Source organism: Melanotaenia boesemani, chromosome 11, assembly GCF_017639745.1.
Source record: "Melanotaenia boesemani isolate fMelBoe1 chromosome 11, fMelBoe1.pri, whole genome shotgun sequence".
Classification (NCBI taxonomy): Eukaryota; Metazoa; Chordata; class Actinopteri; order Atheriniformes; family Melanotaeniidae; genus Melanotaenia; species Melanotaenia boesemani.
In genome coordinates, this window is record NC_055692.1 from 21,278,785 (window position 1) to 21,305,986 (window position 27,202).

At 40.5% G+C, this 27,202-nt stretch overlaps 1 protein-coding gene across 11 annotated transcripts in view; it reads right to left on the bottom strand.

Annotated features, from left to right (window-relative positions):
• The window catches only part of mef2cb (myocyte enhancer factor 2cb), a 71,733-nt gene that overhangs the window by 26,456 nt on the left and 18,075 nt on the right, over positions 1-27,202 (bottom strand). For all 11 annotated transcript variants that reach the window (XM_041998535.1, XM_041998544.1, XM_041998542.1 and 8 more), the window contains 2 exons: positions 12,629-12,852; positions 3,322-3,525 (listed from right to left, as the gene is read on the bottom strand). In XM_041998535.1, the coding sequence (XP_041854469.1) occupies positions 3,322-3,525; positions 12,629-12,682 (258 nt within the window). In that variant the 5' untranslated portion in view covers positions 12,683-12,852. The remainder of the gene's footprint in view (positions 1-3,321; positions 3,526-12,628; positions 12,853-27,202) is intronic.

Consider the following 27,202-nt stretch of genomic DNA (forward strand, 5'->3'; position numbering starts at 1 on the left):
ATATAAAGTGAGTTTTGATCTTTTCTCTATATTTCTCCCTTTGCATCCCCCAATTTGTTCCCATATACATTCATTTGTTGACCCATACATAGATACAAAATAAAGAACACCAAACAACAAACTTAGAAATGCTGCATGTTCAATAAAAAACTGAACATAGAAAACAGAAAAAATGAAAGGTTGAGAAAAAAGCCCTCCAGCCTCTTGTAAACATGCTGTTGCTAGAGAGGCAGTGCAACACACTCAGTGCCACTCTCTCAACAACGCTAATTATCAACCAAAGACATGCTAATTACATAGAGCTTTATTGCTAATGTAGCAGGCCTCTATGCCAGCCGCCCACACTCTGAGCTCTGCTCCCCTACCTCTGCTTCTCCTCCCACTACACCTTCAGGCACAGCAGTAATAGAGGGAGAATGATGCATGCTTTTCAGCATGGTAAATACAAGAGCTACAAATTTTACATTAGAAACGACATGGATCAAATGCCATATTTAAGATCCTTTTAGTCCTACATGGAGAAACTTCTTGTTCTTGACCCCCCTCCTTTCCCTCAACCACAATCAACCTGTTGTCTCAACAGGAGGTCCACTGTACTCTTTTCTCCCTACTAACTCTACAATCCACCCACGTTTCTGCACCTGTGACGTTGCTTAACAGCAGCACATGAGGTTTCCAGGGAGAGTTACGACCCTCCTCTTCTCCCACCCCTCTCCACACCTTCCTCCCACCCATGCCAAATGTGTTAGTGTCAGCCCTGCAGCCAATCGCTTCAGAACGCCAGAGCTGAAGGCCTCTTCAGATCGATTTCTCCTGCAGTGAGTTGCTCAGAAAGCACAGAGTCCTGTGGGGATCAAATTGTAGATAGTGATCCACAGCACTCTCCCCCACTAGGCTCTTTAGCATCTTTCCCTTGATATGGCTGTTTACACGCTAGCCATCCTTAGCTCCCTAATGGAGACAATGTTAAAGAAAGCGCTACAGCCATAGCTCTCATCATAGGCACTTGCTGAAACATGTGACAACTCTCTTCATGGGTTCAGCTGGGGCAGGTTTATTCACTGACTGTACAAGGATTGAAGTGCTTGGTGCGCAAAAGACAACAGCACTTAAAGGTTTGCTAGCCACAAAAGCATAAGCTATTCTGATAAATCTGATTTACAAAACGCACAAATTAATGTTTCTATACATTTTCTCATCTACCATAGATATTAATTGTGTACTAACTGCTTTGAAGCTACAGCATAGATGCATAATAGTTTCCTAATGTTTATGTAATGTTTTAAACTTGCACAGCTTATTTTAACTAAGCTAAACAAAGCTTTTATATAGAGTAGAGCTTTTATATATAAAAAAATAAAAGCTCAATAGTATGAATTAAAGGGTGTGCTGCATAAGTTAATAAGTTTTGCTGCCTCTCAATACGGTCCAGGATAATGCACCGAGCCTAGCTCTTTGTTTTTATCATTGTGGTTAAGTGCTGCATCACTAAATGTATGAACTTCATCAACACACTTCTGCACCAAATGGAAATAGCAAAGAAATCATCAAACCACTCAGTGCAATACATTTATTTAAGCTGGTTTTAACCTCCAGACATAATAGAATTGTATAAATGGTGGGGATAAGGTAGGACAAACTCTGTTAGATCTAAAGACATTTCATGTTAGTATGTTAGTTGGTTTGTTGTCAGGTGCAGAGTGTAATCTGGAACAGCAATAGAGAATTTTGTGGGTCCTTCCAACCTAACTGGGCAATCAGCCCAATAACAACCATATGAAAAGATAAAAACATGCTTCATGCTGTTTGATCCCATGTCAGAATGGTCAGGCCACAGGACCATATGTTGCATTCATTCATTACATGTCATTGATCACTATGTTTCCCTTGGTGCTTTTCATGTTTTTTAAATGCTGATCCCACAATAACAGATTTACAGATTTATGCATGAATTACATGAATTATGACCAGGTTGGTCTAGAAATATTAACAGTGTGCTGCAGTCAGGTGTTGGCTGAATTACAAACTGAGCACACATTAATGATATATTACCAAAAAAGAAAAAAATGGATGGAGAGAACTGATGCTTTGAGTGAACTCTGAGCCTCCAACATTATTCCTCCACCATGATGAGAGCTCAGATGTTGGTCTGTATATCTTTTTTCTAGCAAGATTTAAGTCGAGTTTCATAAATCTCTTTGGAGAAATTAATTATGTGTCATTTTTACATAGGTCTGGATAATTTTTAAAAGATAACAGGACAGGTTCATCAACTTACCATCATAAATACTGTAAAAATGAAAGCGTAGTTTAGATTTAAACAAATAGGTAGGCTATGTAAGCTACATGCTTAAAAATCATTACATTTGTGTTTAAGCTTAGATACATGAAGCAATGAAATAAACATTTTAGTGCTGAATGAAAGGTAAATGTGCATAAAATTGAGCCTATTTTCAATTTAATGTAATTTAGGTTTACAATCTTTGTATTCAGAGATTCAATAATTGCTCTGTGAAACACTCAATATAATGTTTGTGACATTTTCATATATTTAGAAAGATGACTCAATCAAAACAACTTTGTAGGCCTGATGTTGTTAAATGACAGCACAGTGAAACAGAGAGACAAGGGGAAAGCAGTGAGAGGGATAAACTCTGCATGAATGCAGTCATGTCTGTGTGTGTGGCCCACCAGGTCTGTCAGAGCTCCAGAGTGAATGTTGCATAACGGTTCACGTTGAAAGCTTAAGGCTCCAGGAGGGTGTAAGCGTAATTTCCTGCTTTATCTACCTGCCTAGAGGTTGGGCTGACAGCGCTCTTTAACATGAGCCACTCAAGCTACATGTGTCCAAAGCAAGTCAGATCAACATCCTTCTCTTAGGGGTACATCAATGGTGACAAGACACCAAGGGCTGGGGGTGGTGATTACACACCACAGGGGACAGTCTGTAAGGACCAGATCAATGATAGGCTTCCTCTTTTACATTGTAAAGTATAACAACGCAAGGAGGCATTTTGAATAAACATCTTTTATTAAAATTAATGCCATATTGTGAGTCTTAAAATACCTTTTCTAAAAGTGATTGATACTGCGACTGAACCCTTGGGAAAGACTGACAAGCTATGGGAGCAATTATTTCTTGCACTGCGTTAGGTGCGAAGACTAAAAGAGAGAAGTAAGGGTTGCTGAATGAGTCACAAACGCAGTAACCATCTGTCTGCTTGTGCTTTTGCATGAGCGTGTGTGTTCGAGCACGTGTGTGTGCTCCTGTGCATCTGTGTACGAGTGCATGTTTGCCGTCTGTGTTTTCTTGTAACTTACCTCCACAATATCAGAGTTGGTCCTACTCTCATGGGGCTCATTGTACTCAGTGTATTTAAGGAGGACCTTGTCCATGTCTGTGCTGGCATACTGGAACAGCTTGTTGGTGCTGTTGAAGATGATCAGGGCAATCTCGCAGTCACACAGCACGCTCAGCTCATACGCCTTCTTCATCAGGCCAAACTTTCGCTTTGTAAATGTCACCTGGGTGAGAGAAGAGATGAAAAACAAATTAGCAGATAAAGAGAAGCCGAGGCAAGCTGTTAATAATTGTTCTTATTCACAAGAAAAAGAGAAAAGAGATTTGCAGTATGTTCAGAGCTAAAATTAAAAAATAATTTAGGGGCACTATTACAGCAAATCTGGCTTGCAGTAATAATTATAGCAAAATAAATAAAATCCCCAACTCTTGACCTATTCAGTAGTAATGAGGGCACAAAATGAGTAAATAAAGAGGAATTTTGATGTCATGAATTTTCTTTTTTAAAATTATAAGCTCTCATGGAAACATCATTAAAGGAAAATTATGTCTGCAGAGGGTTCAACAACCCCTGACTGTAACAGTCCATCCATTATACCAGGAAAAAAGAAAAAAAAGAAGCTTGGTTTGCATTTAAGGAACTGAAAATACTCTGTCTCAGTCCGATAACGGTAAAGAAAATCAGTTATTGCTTGAACATCAAAGCCCACAGCGGTTCATTGTGGAACATGTGTCAAGTTAAAGTGTCACCCAAATATGTCCAAGTGTACTTATTTACTTTCCTGCTCCTTTGACACAAAGAAAATACTGTTCTTTTTCAACTGTTGAGATGTCCAGTGAACCACTTTTTATGCTATTGAAATCAATAAAAGATGATTGTCCTCAAAGCTGTTTCTGAATCAGTTTAAACCACTAAATTTCTCATGTAATGTGGCCTTTTTAATCTCTCTTTCTCTGTTTGTGGGTATATGCAAGTACATCTGTGTATGCGAGAGCTGTAAGATCAGTACCCTTAGCTACCCAAGCATACAAGTGCCCACACTGTCAAAATAGAACAGCCTCTATTCCTCTATTGTTTGGATCAAAACTAGAGCAGTGAAAGTGAGTTAATTCCAGTGAGCTGCACCTGGTTTCCTTTCCAAGCCACGTGTGCAAGCTCTTCAGCTGCATGGAAAATAAATAAAGAAAGAAAAAAAGTGCCACTGCCAGCTTCCCTGCATGTTCTTATAGGAAATTCTTTAATTTTGTTCTGTGATTGTGTGTATTAATTACATTGGAGATCTGTCTTGACAAAGCTTTTTACAGAGATGAAATGTTGCCAGAACTGTGCCCAGCTGGTACCTACCCATCTTAGTTTGTTAATTTACTGCATGTTTGCCCATTTTATTATGACACTAAAGCAAGCCAAAAGCAAAGAAAATAAATTAAAAATTAATACATGACAACAATCATGAGTATAAAGACCCTTACAAATAAAAAAAACAAACAAAAAAAAAACTTTGTGGTTCTTCGTGTCCATAAATAGATTTTTTTTCAGCATTTATCTATAAACACTACCCTTCACATTTTGTCTTTACAACTGTAAAAGGAGATAAGCTTGAACAGATATTGATAGTTTTGAATTTCCTGAAATCATATCTCCCAGGATGCACCAGGGAAACTGAATATCAAACTCCATCCTGTCTTTCTTTCCGTCTCCCTCATAACTTAAAGTGGGTAAAACCTTGCATGAACTGCCATATCCTGGACCCCCTCCTCTTCTAAAAGTTTTCCAGTGATGTCACTGCATCGTGCCGAGCTATCTGTCAGACAACAGAGGCTGAAACCGGAGACATGAACAGCGTTCTAACTCCTGACAAACCAGGTTCTGTACCTCAGCACATTCATCTGATTCACTCACGGCATAAGGCGAGAACGCTCCCTTGGGCTCTAAATACCATGCTGACATTTACACAGTTGTACGAAAATGTAAAAGAAAACAAGCCTCTTTGTCACGGTGTGAAATCAAAATGCATTTTATGACTATAAGATTAATTTCATATTCAACCCACTCTGACCTATATCATCTACAGCTGAAATATGAGTACCTCAAGGGGTCTGGAGGTCTTGCCGCAGTGGGGCTACAGAACAAATCGTGCATGATCCAGTCAATAAGACAACAGGACTGTAGAACATAAGGTCAAAATGGACTAATCAAGAGCAGGGCATGTAGGGTGTTGTCTTCCCCTGAAGTTTCAATGCAAAGGGGCACAAGGGGCAAGTGTAGGACAGAGCTTGCTGTCTCCCCAGCTCCGTTATCATCCAATCAGTCAGTCACTCATTCTGCTGCAGCTGTTAATGTTTCAAAAGGTGGCACGTGGCACAATCTCAGAGGTCCAGAGCCTGTAATCTAACAGAGAAGGTCCACATGCAGACTAAGATCACTCATATATCACTAAGCACACATACAAACGATCAGTGTAACAAGTAACCTAGATGACATTAATTCAATGCTGTTAATTTTAGTAGTAAAAACAGGAGCAGAACTCATTCAAATTGTCTTGAGCCTCACACTTTAAATGCGGAACTGTGAGCATGCTTTTCCCACATATTATAATTCACACATAGACTGACTGTAACAGCACTGCAGGAAGAGACTAAGTGTGATTTTGAAAAGCCTTAACTGACCAAACAATAACACCTACATAAATATCACACCAACCCCCACATATCTCAACCTGACACGTACAACCTGCTACCTCCAACACACGTATATAACAAACACTATGAATCTACATCCATACACACAGGCATTCGCAAGGTGCATTTTAACTTAAACAGAAGCACATTCAATTTAAAAGACATTGGCTTGTACCCTAAAGGTCCATTTATGCTCGACACAGTAGAAGGACACGCAGATGGACAGACAGTTTTGTTTACATGCGTAATTTGGTCAATTTTCACGTAGCTTAGCCATCCATTGCTTGATGCGTTAAACGGAGCACTATCACCAGAAAATGTGAGGGCAGCGCTGAGCAGAATAGCTTACATTGACCAGTGAAAGAAACAAACCTGAGAAGAAGAGGAACAGGGAGAAAAAAAGAAAAGGCAGACAAATGAAGACAAGGACAACAACTGTAGAAAGTGCGCAAGCTTAAAGAAAGGCTGTGTGAGTGTTAGGGCATGTTAGGTGGTTGGAAACAACTTCATTGTGATACAAAACCGCCACCAATTTGGTGTCTGAAACTGACGTCGAATCACAGGAGTGAACTCTGAACTCAACACTGATCACTAATGGAGAAATTGACTTAACAACCATGGCAACGTAAAAGACGTATGAGGACAGAACGTTTGAAACGGATGTCCTGATTTACGTACATAAGGGAGCATAAATGGGCCTTAATGCAGCATAGATGGAGAATACTGGTTTAATCACATCATGTGGGATGCACTAATTTGTTCTACATCTCATCCATACAATTTTACATTCAGTTTTCTTTGTAACTGCTTGAGGAAGCAGTGCTGACTTCAGGGCATGTGATGCCATCATGTGATCCTTTCTGCACATCACCATCCAAGTGGATGATGTCACCACTGGCCTTTCCTGTGCAAACTCAAAACAGCTCATTTGCCTCACACATAAGCTAGGAACTGGCACTGAAACTCTTTTAGAAGAGTTTCAGTTCAGTGGGTAAAAAGTAATGCTGTCAGTGGTGCACCTGGAGATATTTACGATTAGATTGTTTTAAGACCCTATAGTTATTCGCCTTGGATGTTAATATGGACAATATTTGTTTGTTATATTTCTTTTATGCTAAACTATGAGAAAAAAAAATACAAAAAACTGTGAAAAACCACCCGTATGTCATTGTGGCTGTAATTTTTGTTTGTTTGGTCAGTGAGTGGTGTTAGACACACTGCTATGTTAATAACAGTTACCCTGACATTACAGCACTGAAAGAGCTGGTAAAATAGTGAGTGTGAACCCAACTGTGTTTTTCACGGTGTATTGCAAACCAGGGTGTGAAAACTATCCTCACACACACACAAATTTCACAGAAACACACAGGGAAAGTTTTTTGAGCATTTTTCAACTCAGTACAGACTTGAACTAATGGAGCATAACAGAAACATGTTAAACTCATACTGTGCTCCTCTATGATAAACATTAGTGAAAAAGTCAAAGTAAAATTCTGTGTATATAAATTTGTCCCTTAAAAAACAAGTCAAACATGTTTATTGGGCTAACTCAAACCAAATCTGTCCATTTTATGAATTTTGGCTCCCCATTTACAACAGGAAATAATCGAGACTTTTGAACTACATATCTATATGTCTTCCTCAAAACTACTAACACTAATTTAAAGAATAGTTTACCTCTCTAAGAGATCACTAAATTAGTGAGAAAAAAGCTCCCCCCCCCCTTCTTTCTATCTCTTTGTATGATTGTGAGTCTACATTTAATTAAATGTTTGCTCCAATTAGAGCAATAAGTATAATAACATAAAAAATAAATCAGCTCAAGTTTGTATAATTGACCTATCAGATTTATTCTTTTTCCCTGGCAGGCAGGAAGAAAAAAAAAACTTTGGGACCCAGAGAAAGTCGGGATAGACACTGATTCTCTACTACAGGAACGAGAAAAAGACAAGAGGGAAGGGGAGGGAGAAAAGAGGGGGTGGACGAACAGGAAGCACATTTGTATGCATTTCCTCTCATAACAGGAAGAGGCCAGTGGCTTCCCCTTCACAATGGCTTCGCTTCTGCTTCCCACCTCCTGCTTGCTTCCCTGGGGGAGGAGGAGGTGAAGGAAGAGGAGTGGAGAGACAGGCACCAAAAACTGCTGGTTAGTAAACCAAACATGGCCATGTGAGGACACACACACTCACACACACACAGATGTCAGTCACCTATGGAGCAGCATGATTTGTCTTGAGACAAACACTTATCCCATTGTCAAAGCAAAGCAGGAAGACACGAACTTACACAAAAGGAATAAGAGGAGCCCAAGACCTTCGTCTGAACTCTGCCTCACAGCCAAAGAAGCTGTTAAAGAGAGACATTACAACAGAAGAGGCTTTGTCCCGCCTCTAATATATGCTATGCTCTTCTCTCTCTTCAAACCCCACTTCATCCTCATTTAAAGTGTCTCTGTTGTTAAGCAGGAACTGGAAAACACAGACTCTAACCATTTCTTCATTCGGTACATAAATTAACGCTAACCTGTGCAAGACTGATGTTTTAATATGCAAGTTTTAGTTTTAGATCTTAAAATACAAGTCAGACTAGATTATTCTTATCAGAGCTAGTAATTACTTTTCAGTCCAGCTCTGAAATGGCTGTTCTCCTCTGTAGGTTCCTGTTTATGCTGAAAAACCGCAACTGGAAAAGGACGACTAAAAAAGTGGATGTTACATTGCAAGGCCCAAGTTAGTGGTCGGAATGACAAAAATAACTTTGCCGTCATTCATTTTAGGTGTATAAACTCTTGGTGTAGCACCAAAGCCGACACTGAATACGCAAGTAAAATTATTTTCACTTTCTAATTAATTTTAACCAAAACAAAAAGAGTTAAGATGTTCTCACATGCTGAAAAGTTAAGTGATGTGTTTGCTTAAATAAAATCCTATTAACCCGGCAATCATGACAAGAGAAGAAAAACTGAAAGTAATGACCTACAGATTAGGGAGCTTAAATATATTTTTTTTAAAAATGATGAAAAAGTGATAAATTATTCAAGTCAGGTCTTCAAAAATGAGCAACAGAGTTATTAAAAAATCTCATTAATTTTTTTTATTGTTTAAATAAGTCCCATTACAAAAAGCAAAAGAAAAAAAAAGACAAAACTATGATGAATCTAGTGAGGTGGTAAAATAAGAGTGTACTGACTGATCATGCTGGAACAACTGAAGAACATAACAACTGAGAAAAGAAACAAAAAGAAATTGAGAATGCAGGAAAAAAATCAATCTGAGAAAGGTGAGCTCCTCTTAGGTGAGGTCTTGCAGTGCTGAACATATGACAGAGGGGTGTTACTCGATGTGGTTAGAGAAGGAGATAGTAGAAGGTGGGAAACAGGGAATTAGAGGAGGGGTTCAGGGGTGAGGAGCTACCCTGTGGGCCTCATTATTTTCCTGCTGTTAATTTTTCTCACACATTTTCTCACCCCAGTGCTGTTGATTGGAGGAAAGAATGCTTTGTCGCAGAAACAAAAAGACCCCCTATTTCAGCTTCAGCAGCTAACATGGCGAGGGAAAAGAGAAAGCATGCACAAAGAGACATTTAAAACACTTTCTAAATCTTCCTGCAGCCAAGTATGTGATGGGGTGACTGTTGTTTGTGGGAGCTGGGCGATTTTGTTGTTTTACTTCCTGTCACTGATGACCTGATCCACATTTAACCTTTGGCCCTGGGTCCTTTCCCCTCAGAGCCCACATGTCCCACACAAAGATGCACACACACACATCCACAAAAATTCACACAAACAAGCTGTTCTAAATTAAGCCGAGTGTACTGGTTGGGGAACTAACACTAATTAGAGCCAATTGCAGTAAATTAGTTGATCCCCAAGATGGGCTCTAAAATGATAGATAAGTTTAGATGTCAACATTGAGTTGAAACCTGCGTTTGTAAATTCTGCATAAACAAGGACAAAATAAATGTACCATCTTAAGTATGTTTCTGCTGAGTGTCAAATCTATGCCAGCACGTGTATACACACACACACACCTATATGCATAACTCATAGAAAAAGTGTATGTGCATGCCTATCTGTGTATGTGTGTGTGTTTGTTTGCTAGATGGATCAAGAGAGTCTGCTTTCTGTGCACAACCCATGAGTTTATGACACAGGGGGCTCTTTCATGTGCCCGAGGCTGGGAGAGGGTATGAGTGGTCGGGCGGCATGGAGCCAGGGTTCACACACTGCTGCCCACTGTCCAGAGCTCCGGGCAGCCAGTCAACGCCAGGGAGGCCTAGCCCTTCTGCCACTGCTCTAGGGAAGTGTTTCGGGGGCTGGGGGTGGCAGGCTGAAGTGGCCGCCCAGAGAGAGCCAGGCTCTGTGCCCAGTATGATGGTGCTGCTTCAAGGAGAGGCAAGAGGAGGAGGGCGTGGGCAGTACTACCCTGTAGGTGGTAAGGTAGCGTTGACAGCTACACAGAGTGGTGCCACTACAAAGAGTGCTGCATTATGGTGTGTAGGAATCAAGAAAATGTTATAGTATTTTCATAAGTGAAGCAGGATTTTTACCATGTTTTTTCCCACACAAACATAGTTGGATAATGATTTTATATATGGTTTTAAGTTCTAAGTAGATTGAGTTCTAGTTCTAAGAATTTCTTTTACATAAAACAGTTTATGTGTGTCAAGAATGTGAGGTTCAAAGCAACACTATACTAGGTCTTTTGGTGTTTATTTGGTAAGGCCTCTGGGACATTTCCTCAAAAAGGAAGTGAAAATATGCAAAGCCAAAGCTTCTGTTTTTTTTTTTTTTTTTTTCCTTTAAAGAAAAAAAAAGTTTCTGTGTCTGTTTCTGTCCCAGTCTCATGATGTCCGCCTCCTCAGAATGAAGTGATGTCATTTATATATGCTGTAGGTTGAATGACACTGAACCAGAGTATGTGGTGTTTTCCACATGACTTGGTGATGTCATGTCAGGAAGAATAGCTCTTTCAATACAACAACAGCTAAATGGGAAATCTATCATTTTAAGATCAAAACAACAAACTCCAGTGATATATTGATTTTCTTTTCCGTGAACCCTTTCTCTCTGCTTGGTTTTCTCTCCTCTATCCTCCTCTCCCTGTAAGTAAAGCCCAGATATCTCATGCATTGATTCCCCTCAGGTGTCCTTCCTGTCTCTCTTTTTCCCTCCTTATCCTCAGGAGTCAGAGAGCCTGGTGCAGCTTGCAGGCCCAGTCTAAGGTGGAATGAGGGAGAGAGGCTGAGATAACACTAAGGAGGAAGAGTGGGTTCTGCTGCAACACGATAGTCTTAGTCCTCATGTTGAACTCTTTGACCTCCTCCATGCTCTTGCTTTGTTTCTCCACTTCTCTGCCTGTCTCTTGAAAACAAAAACATTTTGGAAAATGAGAACATGCAGTGAAATATCTTCTGAACTTTTTAAAAATGTCTCTTGTCCTTTGCTGTCACACATGTGACTTTAAAAGCATCCTGTTTCTGAAAGGAGCATGCAGACAATTTTACAATTATATAAGTGGTTTAACTAAGGAGCACTCAGTTTCCCACATCCAAAATCTCATTCAGTTACTCCTTCAGAGTTCCTAAACTCTGGTCACAAATGGCTGTGTGTGATAAAGTGTACAGTGAACTGATCCAGAAATATTTTTCTAGATGCCAGATAATAAAAAATTTGTCTCAAAAGCAATGAAACAGGTCTGTGCATATGTTTGACCTGTGATCCAAGGGCCATGTTAGCAGCGTATGGATCCAATTGGGCTGCCAGGAAGCTGACAAAGTGTCAGTGGTCAGCCATGCCACAGGAAGTGATCGATTGTAGGCCTCAAGGGCAGTGAGAGAACTCTGTCTCTATCTATTTCCTGCCACAGACGGTAGTGTCTGCTTGAATCTTGTTGTCCACTGTTCATTAAGTCTCACTCAAGTGATGCCAGCTGTTGTTAAAAAGCAAAAATTCCTTTGTTAGATTTGTTGTTTATCTGGGTAATTTATCTATTTATTTTAATTACTATCTTTTATTATAGTTGTAATTTGGACATTTGGTTTATAGTCTGTGCATAGGAAAGTTCCCAAGTGCTGATTTGACTCAAGAAAATTACTGTTTCAGTATTTGTTTCCCCATATATCAGTTTAAACCATTCCATCTCTGTTAGGTTGTTTGTTTATATGTTCCTCCACCCTACCTCTCTAGTGCTACCACCACCCTCTTTCTGTTAATTCCACTAGCAGAGAGCTAAACTGGGTGGCATGGCATGAGGGCCTTGTGTGAAGGGTGTTTCAGATGGATGTAGGCTGCACCCATCTAACTGAACAGTAGTGAAAAATAAATTTTTTTAAAAGTTATTAATGTTTTTAGCACACTTTTTGTTTTTTTTAATATTTATAAATATGCTCCCGGGGCCCTCAGACTGGCTTATTAGACTGAGACAAACACACTATTCTAAGTCCATGGAACTCTTTCACCCAAAGCAATAGATGTGCTTTTCTTGCATGCACCTTTTTGTTCCTCAGTTCATATTTTGCCCAGACTCCCTGAAGACCTTTATTGTTGAGGGCTATGCGGGGTGTAGGGTGTTTCTCCTTCCTCCCTCCTCCACCCTTTCTCTCGCCCATTCTCATACTCATCCATCGTCCCATCCCCCAGGGACTTACCTGTCTGTTGCGTTCATCCATAATCCGCGTGATCTGAATCTTTTTCCTCCCCATCGTCCCCGTCTCTTTCTTTCTCTCCTCTGTCTAAAGAACTTGAAGCTTTCTTTTCTCTCCTCTTTCTTCTTCTATCTCCTCGTTTTCTTCACTCTTCTGCTCTTCCTTTATCTGTCTTTTCTTCTGCTTTCTATTTGTTCCAATCAGCTCAAAGATTCCAGCATCTGTACCTGCAAGACAGAAGGGAGGGGTGGAGGAGAATAAGCATTAAATGAAATGAAATATGGCAAAATACTGAGAGAAAAAAACATAATAAAAGTGGCATCATGGCAGCCACAAGGGAGGGTGAAGAAAGACAAAGAATCTGTCAACAATGTTGTGAGAACCACTGTGTTTTTCACTGTCGATATCATGCAAATCACTTTTTGCATTTTTTTCCCAAGCATTGACTATGAGAGGAGACAGCGCTGTCAGGATCTTACCTCGTTCACAGAGACTTTGACAGTGTTTTGGATGTGCCGCTAACTTAAACGCTCTAATCACCAACACTGTAACATTGCTGCCGCACTGAGAAATACATTTTGTTTCTTCCCATGAAACTGCACTGCATTGACAGTGAAACTGGCAGCCACAACTTTTTCTTCTCTATCTGCAGCCCATTTCCAAAAAGGCAGATGTGAGCTGCAGGATAAAATACAGATGTAAAATCTGAGCTCAGTCTTGCCATGTTCACGCAATACAAAGCCTAAAGACGAATAAGAAAAAGGTGCCAAGAGTGATCTTTTGAAGCACAGGAAAAGGATGTTTCTTAGAGACAGAAATCAAACAGAGCTCTAACATGAACCTAATCCAGCTGGAGACTCGGCATATCAGTGACAGCACCTGAGTAACAGTGAATACCTGCACTTGTGTATGCGTTTGTGTAGGAACTTGTGTATCAAGAGAGGCCATCAGCTGATATGGTGAACTGTATGTGCAAAGCAGAAAACTGCGCTCCAAAAAGTTTGAGTGACTGAATGTCCATGTGCATATGCATGCATGTGTGTGTACATGTGTGAGTGTGCATTCTTGTTCGAGCTTGGTTAAGCCAGAGCTCCAGTGCATCTCTCCAGAGTGCTAAAGTAGGCCAACCCAATCTATCTCAGGGAGGAGCAGAAGAACTGTTGTTGTGTTTTCTTTTGACAGTAGAGGTGATAACGTCCCTCGTTATGCAAATGAGCATCCCATTATTTAAGCTCAGTGCAATGCAGGGGAGCTGTCAGCGCCGTCACATAAAAAAAAAAAAAAAAAAAAAAAAATCCTCCATCTACCCTGCCTTTTTTTCTCTACTTTCCCCTTCTTCTCTCTTCTCTCCTTTCTGAACCAGATTTCCGGCACCTGGCAGCAGAAGCATCAGACATTGATGTGGAAGACGACACCGCTTCACCAAAAGACATGTCAGTCTCAGTCTCTCTCTCTATCACTCTCTGCCTCTCTTTTCTCAAACACCCTTGCTCTTTTCCTCACTTGTTCTTTCTCCGCTTTGCACACTGCTGTACACATACCTGCACATTGTAATGCACTTCCTTTACTTTTTAACTTCCCCTATCCTGAATCCATGTATATATTGAGCAACATGCAAGAGAAACCACAAGAAAGATCTAAACCCTTGAGGTGAGTGCAGCACATTGCTATGCACTTGACCTTTTTGTGCTAGGGAGTAGGACATTGATAATGAAAGCTGTAATAGAGATATCCTGGGATAATGTGGCTCCTAGTGACAGACCAAGGCCTGTGGCAACAGCGCATGACTGTAGATATTTTTCATGTGCAACAGAAAACGCAGGCTGTGTACTGCATTCTTAGCTCTGTTCCAATTTAAAGTACAACAAATTAGAAAAAAATTCTGTAAGTCAATATGCAAAATATAAAAGATGGAAGATAAATTAATATTTTTAAGAAACAGCATTGCATTGATTATTGTGTATTTTACAAGACTGCCTCTCAAAAGCTTCCATCACATGAAAACTGAAAACAATGTGAGACAATGCAGTCTTTAACAATAATGAAAAACAAGACAAAGAAAAAAAAAACTTCCTGAGATGATGGCTTGGAATACACCCACTTATGGAAGAACTGAGATGCAAACATAAATGCATCATTTGGCAGTTAGGACAGCAAGCAGACTGCACCATCATAATAATAACAAGATCTAAAATAACTCAGTGGCAGCTCTGAGGAGGCTATCCAAAACATTTTAGCATTGCTCTGTGCAAACACACCCATCCACAGACAGAAAAACAATGAGCTGCCCTCTGAAACAAAACAAAAAAGGATGTTGTCAGACAAACTCGGATTAGAAGCCAACACTAAGGCGCTTGGCACAGCCAGACAAGGATATCAATCAAGTCAGCATACCTCAATCACAGGCTGACAGCATCATCCCCTCCCAGTGTTTGTACTCAACATTACCCAGCGCGGGCACTGCTCCAAACAAGGAGGTGTTACCTCCATGATCCCTGCCTCGTAGCCTCCACCTCCTCCTTGTTCCTCCCGCAGCTCACTAAGCAAAGCTGAACCTCTGAATGTCAACACCCGCTGGGGCAACACCTTAGGCCTTACGTAACGTTAACACTAAGATTAAGCCTGTGTCCTGAACATTTAATCCCAGATTCTGGCTCTTGGCACCAGCCAACACTCCCTGAGGTGAGGTTCTGTTGCCACTTAGCCCCGTGTTGATGGCTTCCAAGCTTCCACGCCCCCCCCCCCCCCCCCCCCCTCCCCTCCCATCCCTTTTCATCCCTGCTTCATCTACCTCCTCCTACACAACAAGGCAAGTTGCCTTCCCTCCATTCCCTCTCCAATCCCTCTCCCCTGATCTCGCCACCAACCCCCCACTTTTCCTCACACCCACCCCCATCCCATATGAAAGCCAGGAAGCTCCTGCTTGAGAAGTGAGTACCCACCTCCTCATCAGCCTCCTTTCCCTTTCCTCCCCTTGTGGTGGACAGAGCACCATTTAACTTAACAGATTACCACTGACTCACTAAATCCAATTTGGCCTCATGACGCCACGACAGAAACTAAAGGCAATTGCAGAAAACAAGCAGAGCTTATTGAACATGGTCAAGTGTCACAACACAATGGTCCCCAGCTGGAATGTTTTGCAGACCACAGACAATGACACCTGACCTGAGGTAAGCAAATAAGGTGAGAGAAAAAAAGGGAAAAAAAGAAGAAGAAAAGAAAAGGCATCCAGTGAGGAAGAAAAAAAAATAACAAGATTTTACACATTAAGCCAATTTACTAATCCCAAAAGCAGGAGGAGAAAGCAGAATGGAAAATGAAGAATGCACAAAAGAGACTTATTTTCTACTGTGTGGACTCTGACTAATGGTATGTCTGTATTAACACTAGTCCGGTAATTGGAGGAAGGCCTGTGTGGGCAATTGCTAAGGTCAGAGAGCAGAATGACAACAAACAGCCTGAAGGACAACAGTTGCTCCTCTGCTTGCTTTACATCCTTGAGCTTTCAGTTGGAGAGGTGACAATGAAAGAGAAGTAGAGGGGTGAGAGGAAAACAGAGAAATGGAGTGAAGCATAAAGAAGGATCTTTTGAACAGGCACCATGCCTCTCTAGGGGGAGGGTAAAAGCTGTACCCACGACCCTCCCATCTGTTAAGCAGACGGATAGAGATAGAAAGAAAGAGAGGGACTGTGTGTATGAGAGAGAGAGATGAAGACTGAGGGAGGATGGGAGAGATGGAGAGGGAGCAGAGATTCAGCACATAGATCTAATGAGTGTTTTCTCTCTGTCTCAGAAGTGTAGCTGAGAGGACAATGAGAACATATACACTCAGAGCACCACAAGGCTTGATTCTAGGTCGCCTCTCTCCCAAGTGTTTAGTCACTAAAAACTAATATACACCACATGGTGCTTTTTCACATTCTAATAGACGTCTGTAGGGTGCTTGTAAAAGTGGCTTTGCTATTAAGGACATACAATGAAGACAACTCCTTTAATTCACAAAGGCAACTAAAACTAAATGATCTTAAAGTTTGAGTCCTGCTCAGCACCTATTCATCATTTTAAAGACAGCTGCTGAGTTTCATCTGTGAATGAGAAAAATGGACATGACAAGAAATCTACATGAGCCATACCGAAAACAAAAGTTGAGTTCAGTCACTGGTAAAGTCATTTCTACTTTCGGAGAACTGTGGAGGAAAATTTTAAGAACGAAAGCAGCACTTGTGTACTGCGTGCAGGATTCTGCTGATGCTGCTGTTCTGAGACCCTAATTCTACATGTTAGAGCAAATTGGGGAAGGTGATTTATCATGACAGAATTGGCAATGTTTTTCCTAGAAACCCCACCTCGATACACTCGGTACATCTGTAACACATTCCATCCTAGAGTATGTTTTCATATAAAAATAGAATATGTTCATATAATCTAAGAGAAAAAGAAATCTTTTTACAGTGAGGCAATCTAGTTACTCTCTTATACGTTATAGGACATTTTTATGGCATAGTTTGAGCCTTCTTTTGAAGAGATCACTGCTGATCAATGCAAATAAGATCTTCAGTCATAGTCTAACAATAATGCATTCCTATATTATTAATTGTTCCCTCGTCAATGGTGACCCTTATCCATTAGAGGCAAGGGGGGCGCTGAATGTGAACTAAGGCTATTTATACAGCAAATAGTGTCTCAACATCTCACTAATACATTTTATGTTGGTTTTTCCCTTAAACAGTTACTCATCTGGTATTTCAAATATATATAAAGTACCAGTATCCTCTATCCTCTAAGGAAATGTGGTTGTGAGAATTTTAAATAACATATTACACTGCTGCATGTAAACCTTTTAGTAGGTGTACGGTACATTAAATAAACGCTCCCTCTCTTTTAAAATAAACTTCTGTTTCCTTGAAGAGGAGGAAAAAGAAAAAAAGTGTTTTAATATAGTTTTTCAAATACATTATGAGTGTCAGGGAACACACGCATAAGACTCCATTTTTAACAGAGTATTCTTCCATTTAATGTTTTTTTTTCTCTCTTAATTTATCTATTCATTTGTGTATTTTTATTTATTTATTTTTGCTCAAGAACATTTCTTTTCACATGCATAGTTTTTTTTAAGCTGAAGCTGTGTGCATGTTTGATTTAATAAATGTGTATGTGCTTGTGAGTGCAGTTATGTGTGTTTATGCTTTTGTTTTTATTTTGGAAATAGTGGTGCGCAGCAGCACTTTATCTCCAGTAAGGGTGGATGGAGATGTACCAGCACAAATAAGACGAAGAGAAGGATCAAGCAAAGGAGCAAGTCAATGGTCGAGCGGGATGGAACAGAAAAATGTGTACCAAGTCTCATTGTGCCTCTAATGTCATTACAGGCAGTGACTCCTCTATGTGGCACGCTGCACTCCCCATCTGTCAGAGTGAGATAGGCAGGGTGACGAATGGCTATCAGTGCTACTTCTCTCAACCCCCACCGCCCCCATCTCACTCCAATGTCTGTATCTTTTTTGAGAGCTGGTAGAGAAAAGTGACCTAAACCTGGGTGGTAGCCCACACGTAGGTGGGCCTCCATGGATCTGAATCTCAGCAGATATTAGGGCTAATTTAACATGTTAGCAGCTAAGGAGATTAGCAACATGTACATCTGGGGATTAGAGTGATAGTGGTGGATCATCTCATAATGTGTTCATTCCTTTTCTTTCACAATGTGGATTCTACCGCAACTTGAAATTCAGATGCTACAGTATGTGTGTGTACGCGTGTGTATGTGTGTGTTTCTATGAGTGCGTTGGAGGATATGTCTTCACCTGTCTCTCTCTATTAGATCACGGTTTAGTTGGATCATTAGTGAGACAGAGACGGTTTCACATATATTCTATTTTCAATCTCCATGTGCCCTAGAACTGAGCTACCTGTCTATTGATGAGCAGAAAAGTGAGCCAATAGCCTGTGGTTGGCACACATTTCATATATTCTGCCAGGCACTCATAAATGTGATTGACACTATGGAACAAAGTACACTGTTATAAGTAGCAGCTCCAGCGCTGCAAGATGAGCTCTAAATTCCTCATCAACCCCTGTTTAACCAGTATCTTGACTTCATATTTCAACTTTGAATTGATTAACATCTTGCGATTCCTCTGCTGCCCCCCCCCCCCCCCTAATCCTGCAGTCCAGCAGATCTCCCCCTCTATTTGGAGGACAGAAGGGCAGGAAACACACACAAATGTAGAGCTCAGGGGAAGGATGTGACAACAGCAGACATAGACAATCAAAGGTGCTAAAGGTGTTTCCTTCCCTAAATCAGTCTGTTCAGAAAGCATGAATCGGGAATCAAAACCAGCCTGTCACTTTCTCTTTTTATCTCCACTGGCAGATGATGAGGACAAATAAACAGTACTAAGTACTAAGCTGCCTGAATATGTCATGCTTTAGATCTACATTCTAGTTCCTTTAAAAAGCTTTCTTCTTTTTATATGGCTATGAAATCATATTACTGGTTTCACAAGTCATTAATTATTTATATAACAAAATAAGTTAACATTTTCCATGATGCAACAGTCCTTAGTGGTTAGAATTTAACAACATTCTTGTCTCCACTTACTATGCAGCCAGGATGAGCATTTCTAAACCAAATAAAATCAGTCGAAGAGAAATAAAAAAAATATAAAAATAAATAAAAAGTGTTCATACTGCAGAAATAACATAATGACAACATTTATGTAAAATGTTGTGCAAATCTGTTTTTTTTTTGTGAAATATAATGTTATGCATTTTCATCAGCTATCACTGTTTCATCATATGAAGAGCTTCTAATATGAATTTGAAGGTTCAGCCAGCAAATAGTTTTATCCTTTTCCATATAAATGGAAGAAATATATTTTTACAGCTCAATTGTTGTTTACTTTTAAGATTTCCTGACAATTTTAAAACATTTTCTGATTTTGGGATAATTAAATTTTCCATAATTCACTCAAGGATGCATCATAGTTGTAGATACTGAATTATGCACAAAGAGTTTTGCCTACACCTTTGTAGTGTCAGGTAAACATGGTGAGGGGGTAGAAGAGCACAGAGGTCTGCTCTTCGTTTGGGCAGCTGTGCCCTTCACTCAGCACCAGGAAACACAGGCCTTGGGCCATCAGAGCAGCAACAGAGACAGGTAGCCATCCGTCAGAGCCAGAATAGAGACAGGTGAGAGCTATCTTTCCATAACCCAATGCTGACTTCCCCAAGGACAAAGTGACTTGACACAATGCGTCAACCCCAGTCTTTGAAAGGAGGCCAAGAGCTGTAAAGCTGCAGCTGCTAGGCCAAAGGCAGACATGCAAGAGGCCACACATAAAGCACAGAGAACAAACACTGATATGAAGAAAGAGTAGTTTTAATGGTGAAAAAGACTTTTTTCACATAATTGTCAGCAGATTTTTGTTATTTTAGCTGCTTATAGCCATAAGTGATAAACAAGTAAACATAGATGATCACAAATACACAAGGACCCTTGTGCCAAACTGGAAAAAATTGTACCAGAAAAAAAGGAGAACAGAAGAAAAAGAAGAAGCAAATGCGAGTCACGATTAAAAGAGGCCCCGGAAAGGCTGGAATGAATCACCATTTAGGACATTCAGTCTTTCCGTGGCAAGAGCATAAGGAGGGGTGATAGATGTATCCAAGCATAAAGCAGATATAAAAAGTTGATAGAGAAAAAAAAAAAAAATCTTAATAGACGTAACAGAGTGCAGCGTGGAAAAAGTGTGGCAAAAATGATTGAAATAAGAGGTATGGAAATTGTTTTGAACATGGAAGTGGTGCCGATTGTGGTGATACGCATATTTGATGTTTTAACACAAATAATTTCACTGAGTTTTTGAGTATCAACACTGCCGCAGCTTCTTTCACTTCTTCCTCTTTGTTGCTCCCTCACTGTCTGTCGCTCTATGGTCAACTCTATGGTCAGTGTACACTGCTGCCTAAACACATGTTGCATCTACAGTGCAGGTGTAACCCACCTGCTGACAATGAAGGAACAGGACAGGAAAATTAATCCACAAATGTTCATGTTCATACTCACACAAGACAAGATGTAGGTGCACAGATATCGACTTCTCTGCTTATCTATGATCATAACACAAGCAACACCCAAATACAATATTCCAATGCACTGGAAATGCTGTATGAACCCTTCAATAAGTATACCCAGCCCCCACAGGAACAGCCGGGAGTCATGTCACTAAGAACACAAAGCACTGACATATTCACCCAATTATGTACTCTGCCGAGTATGACAATGTCTCAGGATGTTAGCAATGTTCTCCAGTGAGGGAGAAGGGCAGAAAGTGTGTGTGTATGTGTGTGTGTTTGTGTCAGAGGTTTGAAAATGAAGCCAAGACCTTGTTGCTGCATGCAGTGTGTCTATACTTCAACCCTGTATCGTGGAAGTTTTGTTCATATACAGAGAATTTGTAACACCAAATGCATTCTGAAGAAACGTAATACCAACCAAAATGAGGACATACTACTAATAAAAATTCACGATTAAATCATTATTTTACAATTATGATAAAGTTTACTCTAAGAAGTTTCTATTGTTTGTTACTTTGGCACTTTTTGTCTGAAATTTAGTTTTAGTTTGTCTCTTCAAGACTTTGCTCATGAAAAGCCTGCTGTAAGCTGATTTGTCAGCTGGTGAAAAGTGGAAAATGCAGCTTTAAATCTTTTCTTTCTAATTTGCATAAACTTGATTTACGCTCTTGATTTTTATCCTTACTTCTCACTCCAATGTGAGCAGAGTCTAGGTGACAGCACCTTATCTAACTGAGACTCCTTTGCTTTAAATGACTAAACCAGCAACAGTTTTATATGAGTTGTAACACAGCTACAACATCAAATCATTGTTTTGTTGCAGTACACATCTCTTTTTAATCTCTTCTGTAAGATGAAATTTAAATGTGTTCATGAACTTGTAAATTGTTGTTTATATTGTGAGGTTAATTTTATCAAGTCTTCTTTAGATGTCATGTCATAACGTAAGGAATTCCACAAAGGTTACATTGGTGTATCCTTGATTATAGCTCATCCTGCCTCCTACCCTGCAAACTTTTTGAGACTGTCCTCTTCCCCAAAATACATCCATATGGTGTACGTGCATTTAAGCAGATACAGTATATAACTATGTTCCAAAGGATATTCCACATGTAGTGGTGGGTGGGGGAATTACATGTGAAGAATAAAATTTCCATTCATAATGACAGTAGTATTGTAAACAAAGTATTTCAGGCCTGATAATAATCCCTAAGTGTTATACCCGCACCAGTCTCTGCCACGGACACACCTACTCCTTCCCTGCATTCCCACTGTCAATCCCCTGAGTACTGATCATCCACACCTGTGACCAATTTACATATCCGGCTTTATAAGCACCAGCTCCACAATCACTCCTTGTCGGACCTCGTTCCAGCATAGATGAACTTTCCTTCTCTCCCCTTCCCGGTCCCAACTCACCTGGTTTCACCTGGACTCCAGTGTTTTGCCTTCATCAGTAAGATTATTGTTTGAGATCAGTTCATTTATTAAATATCTGTGTTTATCCAATCTGTCTCTGTAAGGTCCTTCATAACAGAAAGCAAGTGATGTTATAGCCTAAAGCCAACCAACAAATAACAAATTATTTATATGTAACCTTTGCAACCTGTAAAATGATGTCTATTAAGGTGACCGTTGACTCATAAGAAGAATTTGCTTTGGCTTATACCATGGTCATTTTCTAATTTTATCAAACATGGCCAGGAAGTGAGAAGTGTTGTATTAAAGTAATGTGCCAATGATGGAATGCACATTAGTGGGTGACATACTCGAGAAGACGACTTCTGCTCTGATCTGAAAATGTGTATATGAAGTACTTCCCTATTGCCGTTTTTAGGGGAGGTACTGGGCAGAATTATGTGGTGTTTTGAAGATCATGAATAAATGACTTGTCTGAAAGGACTTGTTGAACAGCTATAAAACAAAATGCAGGAAAGAGAACAGCTAAAAAGTTATACTTGATAAAGCAAACATCATCCTGGTTAAATTCAAAGCAATTTATTTTCCTAAAATTGAACAAATCATGTTTGTTGGCTAAATGTAACGACAGGCAAGTGTCTGTCATTCTGTTATCAATCTACCCCCTGATAACTATATTCCAAACAGCTCTTTAATTATGAATTTAAAATGTGCTGCTTATGAACAGCTCAGTGACTTTGGCACCACAATGTAAATTGGAAAACAATTTAGCAACAGTCCTATATGACACAATTTAGGGTTGCTTACTTATGATGAGACACAGCTTCCCAGTAGTTTTATGCCCCAACTCTCACCCCACACTGTATCGCTACAAGACATCATGGTTAAGACAATTCACTGATGATTTCATCACACCCCCACCCTTTACTCTTTTTCTTTGCCACAGTATTCTAATCACCCTAATTAAAAGCTTTGTTCATTTAGAAATCTCTGATGACAATTTGTTTCACTCTACCCTACAGCAGTGGTGGCGGTGAAGAGAGGAGAATTAAATTTGATCTTGTGACAGCAATTATTAAATGCTCCCTCCTGGCCTCAATTAAGACCCGCAGGCTAATGCTAACATGGCTAAGCCTCATGCAACCACAAGGTGCCCGGTGCACTTTTCATCACCAGGTTCCTTTTGCCACCCTTTTTGATGTGTATGTACAGTATGAGTGCAGATATGTCTGTGAGCGGTTATGAGAATTTATGTTTGCTTAAAGGTTATTATCCATTTTAAATGCTTGTTGATGGGAAGAGGTAGATGGAATGATTCTCTTTTGTGGTTTATCTGTTGAAACTAATTCAGCAAGTGATAGATCTATGAGGAAGTTGAGGAATATACTATTTTTCCATGCCTTTATAAAGTTTAGATCCCAGAAACATGCAATGATAGTAGGTTACTTTTTTTTTTTTTTTTTTTTTGGTGAGGTACAAAGGAGCATCTGTACATCTTCCCCCTGTTGTGACACTCGAATAGCATTACAAGTTATGGTCGCAGAGCTGTGGCTGAAATGAGAGCCACAGCTCTGCTCTGAGCCTATGCACAGTGTGTGGGTAATTTGCAGAGAAGTAGAAGGTTACACACTTCAACAAGGATGTCCTTCATAGATTCGACCTTCTGATTTTTCTTTCTTGCTTGCTTTTTTTTCCTCCTCTGGTCCCTGTGCTCTGCTAGGAAACCAAGTAACCTAGATCACAGAGTAGGGAGAGAGTGATTGTGACAGAGGAAAAGAGGCAGAAGCAGAAGAATGAGCAAAAGAACAGCAGAACAGATTGAACCATAGACAGTAAAAAAGGACAAGAAATCCCTCTCAAATGATGTCAGTTTCACTCCTTTTATTTTTTTTAACCACATGATGATTGTGCTGATTATTGGTGAGCATTGTTTCCCTGTTGACGCTGAGCACCATTAAACAGAGATTGTTCCACTGTTAGTGTTTGTTTAAGAAAGGGTGGTTTAATGTTTCCAGGCAATGTCTCATCACCACAGACATACACACACACACACACGCACACACACACAGTGTAAACTTGAGACACAAGTTGTATGCACTGCATCTATAATTTATGTTGCTTTTGTGCTTTGTTTCAAGTCCATCTTAGGTGCCTTCAAACATGTGATTAAATTAAAAAGTTAAATGCATTAAAAACATCTAGACTAGGTAATGATAAAATAATATAACATGCGCGGGTGGTAAAAATTTCAATCTTTTCTAACACACGGACTGAGCTCCTCTACTCTCACAGTGGGTTACAGTTCCCAGAGGAGAGGTGGTGGTGGATTGCATGAGGCAAAAGGTTGTATGCAGTGTGGAGGGCGTGTGTCGGCATACGGTACCTACAGATCAGCCTCTGTTTAGGGGAGTGGCCCCACCAAGACTAGAGCCAGGCCAGACCCAGTCCAAGCCTCTCATTAGTCATCGGCTGGGTGCCGCAATCTTTTTTGGAGTGGTTAAGGGGGAACTGGTGAGGGTCTGGCAGTTCCACTGTACTCCACTCCCAGCACCATCACAACCCGACCTCATCAAAGTGAGCGCTCGTAATTTGTCACAGAAAGCAGCCAATTAACATATGTTAGAGGAGGAGGGAGGACGAAAAGAAGGGAGGAGAGGAGGAGAGGGTGAGTGAAAAAAGATAGCGTGTGATTAAAGAGTCTGCACAGCTGCACAACATCAAGATGGCAGAGAGGTTTGAAAGAGACCTCAGACCCAGTAATCTGATAAGGCACACTGTTACTCAAGCCCCATAAGCAAGAGAGAGTTAGGGAAAGAGAATGGGGGAGAATGAAATAATAGAGACAAACAAATATTAAATTACTGCTGTGAATCTACAAGCTTTGGCAGAGTGCCTTTACTCTCAAGATGTGGCTACAGTGAAGGCAGCTGTATCACACACACACACACACACACACACACAGACGACTCGTCCTGCTGAAGCAGGATGGCCACAGTCTATTTTTAGTTGAACACTCACCATTGTACTTGATGTAGCTCACACTTATGCTAAAATCTGCCAGAAACCACAAGTTTTTTTTTCTCAACCTTTTTTTTTCCCTTTATCTTAGAATGCGAACGTCTGGTGCACCACCGCATTTTAACTCCATTTCTCATGAAACAAAAGGTGTTTTTTCATTCTTCATTTATTTTTCTGTCAAAAAGTCACAGTCAAGTTGCTTACATTCTGACTTGTTTGTTTGCTTTCATATTCTTGTTCCTCATGGTTGATTTTGAACACAATGTGTGTAGTTATTTATGCATGTGTATGCGACTGCATGACTGCATGTTTGTGCGAGTGTGCGTGTTTGTATGTCTGTTGTTGATGTTGTTGTTGTAGGAACATCTTGTGAAGTGAGTCGTGTGATATTTTGCCTTGTTGTTGGATACGGTGGCAGGCTGAATGCATTAGCATCGCACGCCGATGCCATTCTGTGTTCCGTCGTCTCTCAGCCACCTCTGCCTTGTCTCTCAGCAGCGACTGATCACACGGGTTGACAAGCAAGTTCAGGGTTTTCATATGCCTCACCATCCTTCTCCACGTGGGTTCCAGCTTTTTTGGCAAGGACAAGAGGCAAAGAGGACACCTTAACAAATTTGAGTGATTTTACAATTATAAGTCAAGTTATGGGGAAATCCCCTGAACAAAAACCCTGTAAGCCCGAATATATATGTATATATATATATATATATATATATATATATATATATATATATATATATATCTATATAATATTCTTATAATCAATTGTCATTATTATTATTTGTTATTGTTAGACTTGAGAAGTTGTTATGACTGAAATCTGAGATGGAAATGAAAAATAAACCAACCATCTTTGGTAGAAGAGCAGACTTGGCTCTGTTTATAAATCATAACTGTTTCTTTTTCCTCCTTTTCCTCTCTCTTGCCCCCTTATCCTTGCCATCTAACATCATTCATTATTTATTTATTTTTCCTATTTGGGAAATAAAGGGCTAAAGTGGAGGAATGGAGGAGTGACTGAGTGTGTGTGTGTGTGTGTGTGTGTGTGTTATGGGGGGGGGGACTATGGACAGAGGGGGCAGCGGCGAGTTGCATTTGTTCGCAAGGCTCGCGGCTTGGTTAAATTTTGCTCTTCTCATCTGCTTTGTAAGCTGGTCGTTCAGTGAAGGACCTGGCTGCCGGGAGTCCAGCCCCCCCACTCAAATCCCTCTGCTGCAAGCACAGCTGCACCGTTCACATAACCTCGCCTGCCCCCCCTCCTTCCCCAACCCCCCTGCTAATGATAGCAGAGCACGTCCCCTCCACAAGCCAACAGCTTTTTCCACTTCATGTACATAGACACAAACTCAATGCGCGTGCACACAAGAGCACTGGACACATGCACAGGCTGGTGGGCACAGCTTATTCCTTTTCATACTTCTGGTTCTTCCCGTCATTTTTTCTCATATCATTCAATTCCTTCCCCTTCTCTTCACCCTGAGAAAAATTCCCCGGCCTTATGACCCATGGAAGGCCTGAGAACATACACACACCCACAAACACACACACAGACACAGACTTAACTGAGCCCTTTAACTACAAACTGCCCATTTTTCTCCTTAGCAAGTGACCTGCATCACAGCTGTGTGTGGGAATTTCTATGGGAGGGTGTATTTGTAGGAGGGTTGAGTGTGAGAATGCGGATATGTGCACATACCTGCACATTACTGTTCACACCATGTATGATACATGTATATTTCTGGCTGTGCTATAGATTTACTTTATGCATGTGTGTGTGTGTGTGTCTGTATAAGCAGTGAAGGAGGGAGGTGAGCAGCTCTGGGCTTCTGCTGCGCCTACTGTGCATTATCCCAAATAAACAACTCATTACACGTGTACTTAACCAAGGGGAACTGGCGAGCAGTGGAAGCTAATCCCCACTATCGTTCCCAGCGCTGCTCTTCCGATTAGGCTACAGGGAAGAGGAGCCCAAGAAGGCAGGCCGCTGAGTGCAAGAGGAGGTAAACTGAAAGGGAAGCGAAAGGGAGATAGAAGAAAGAAATTGCATGTGAGCTAAC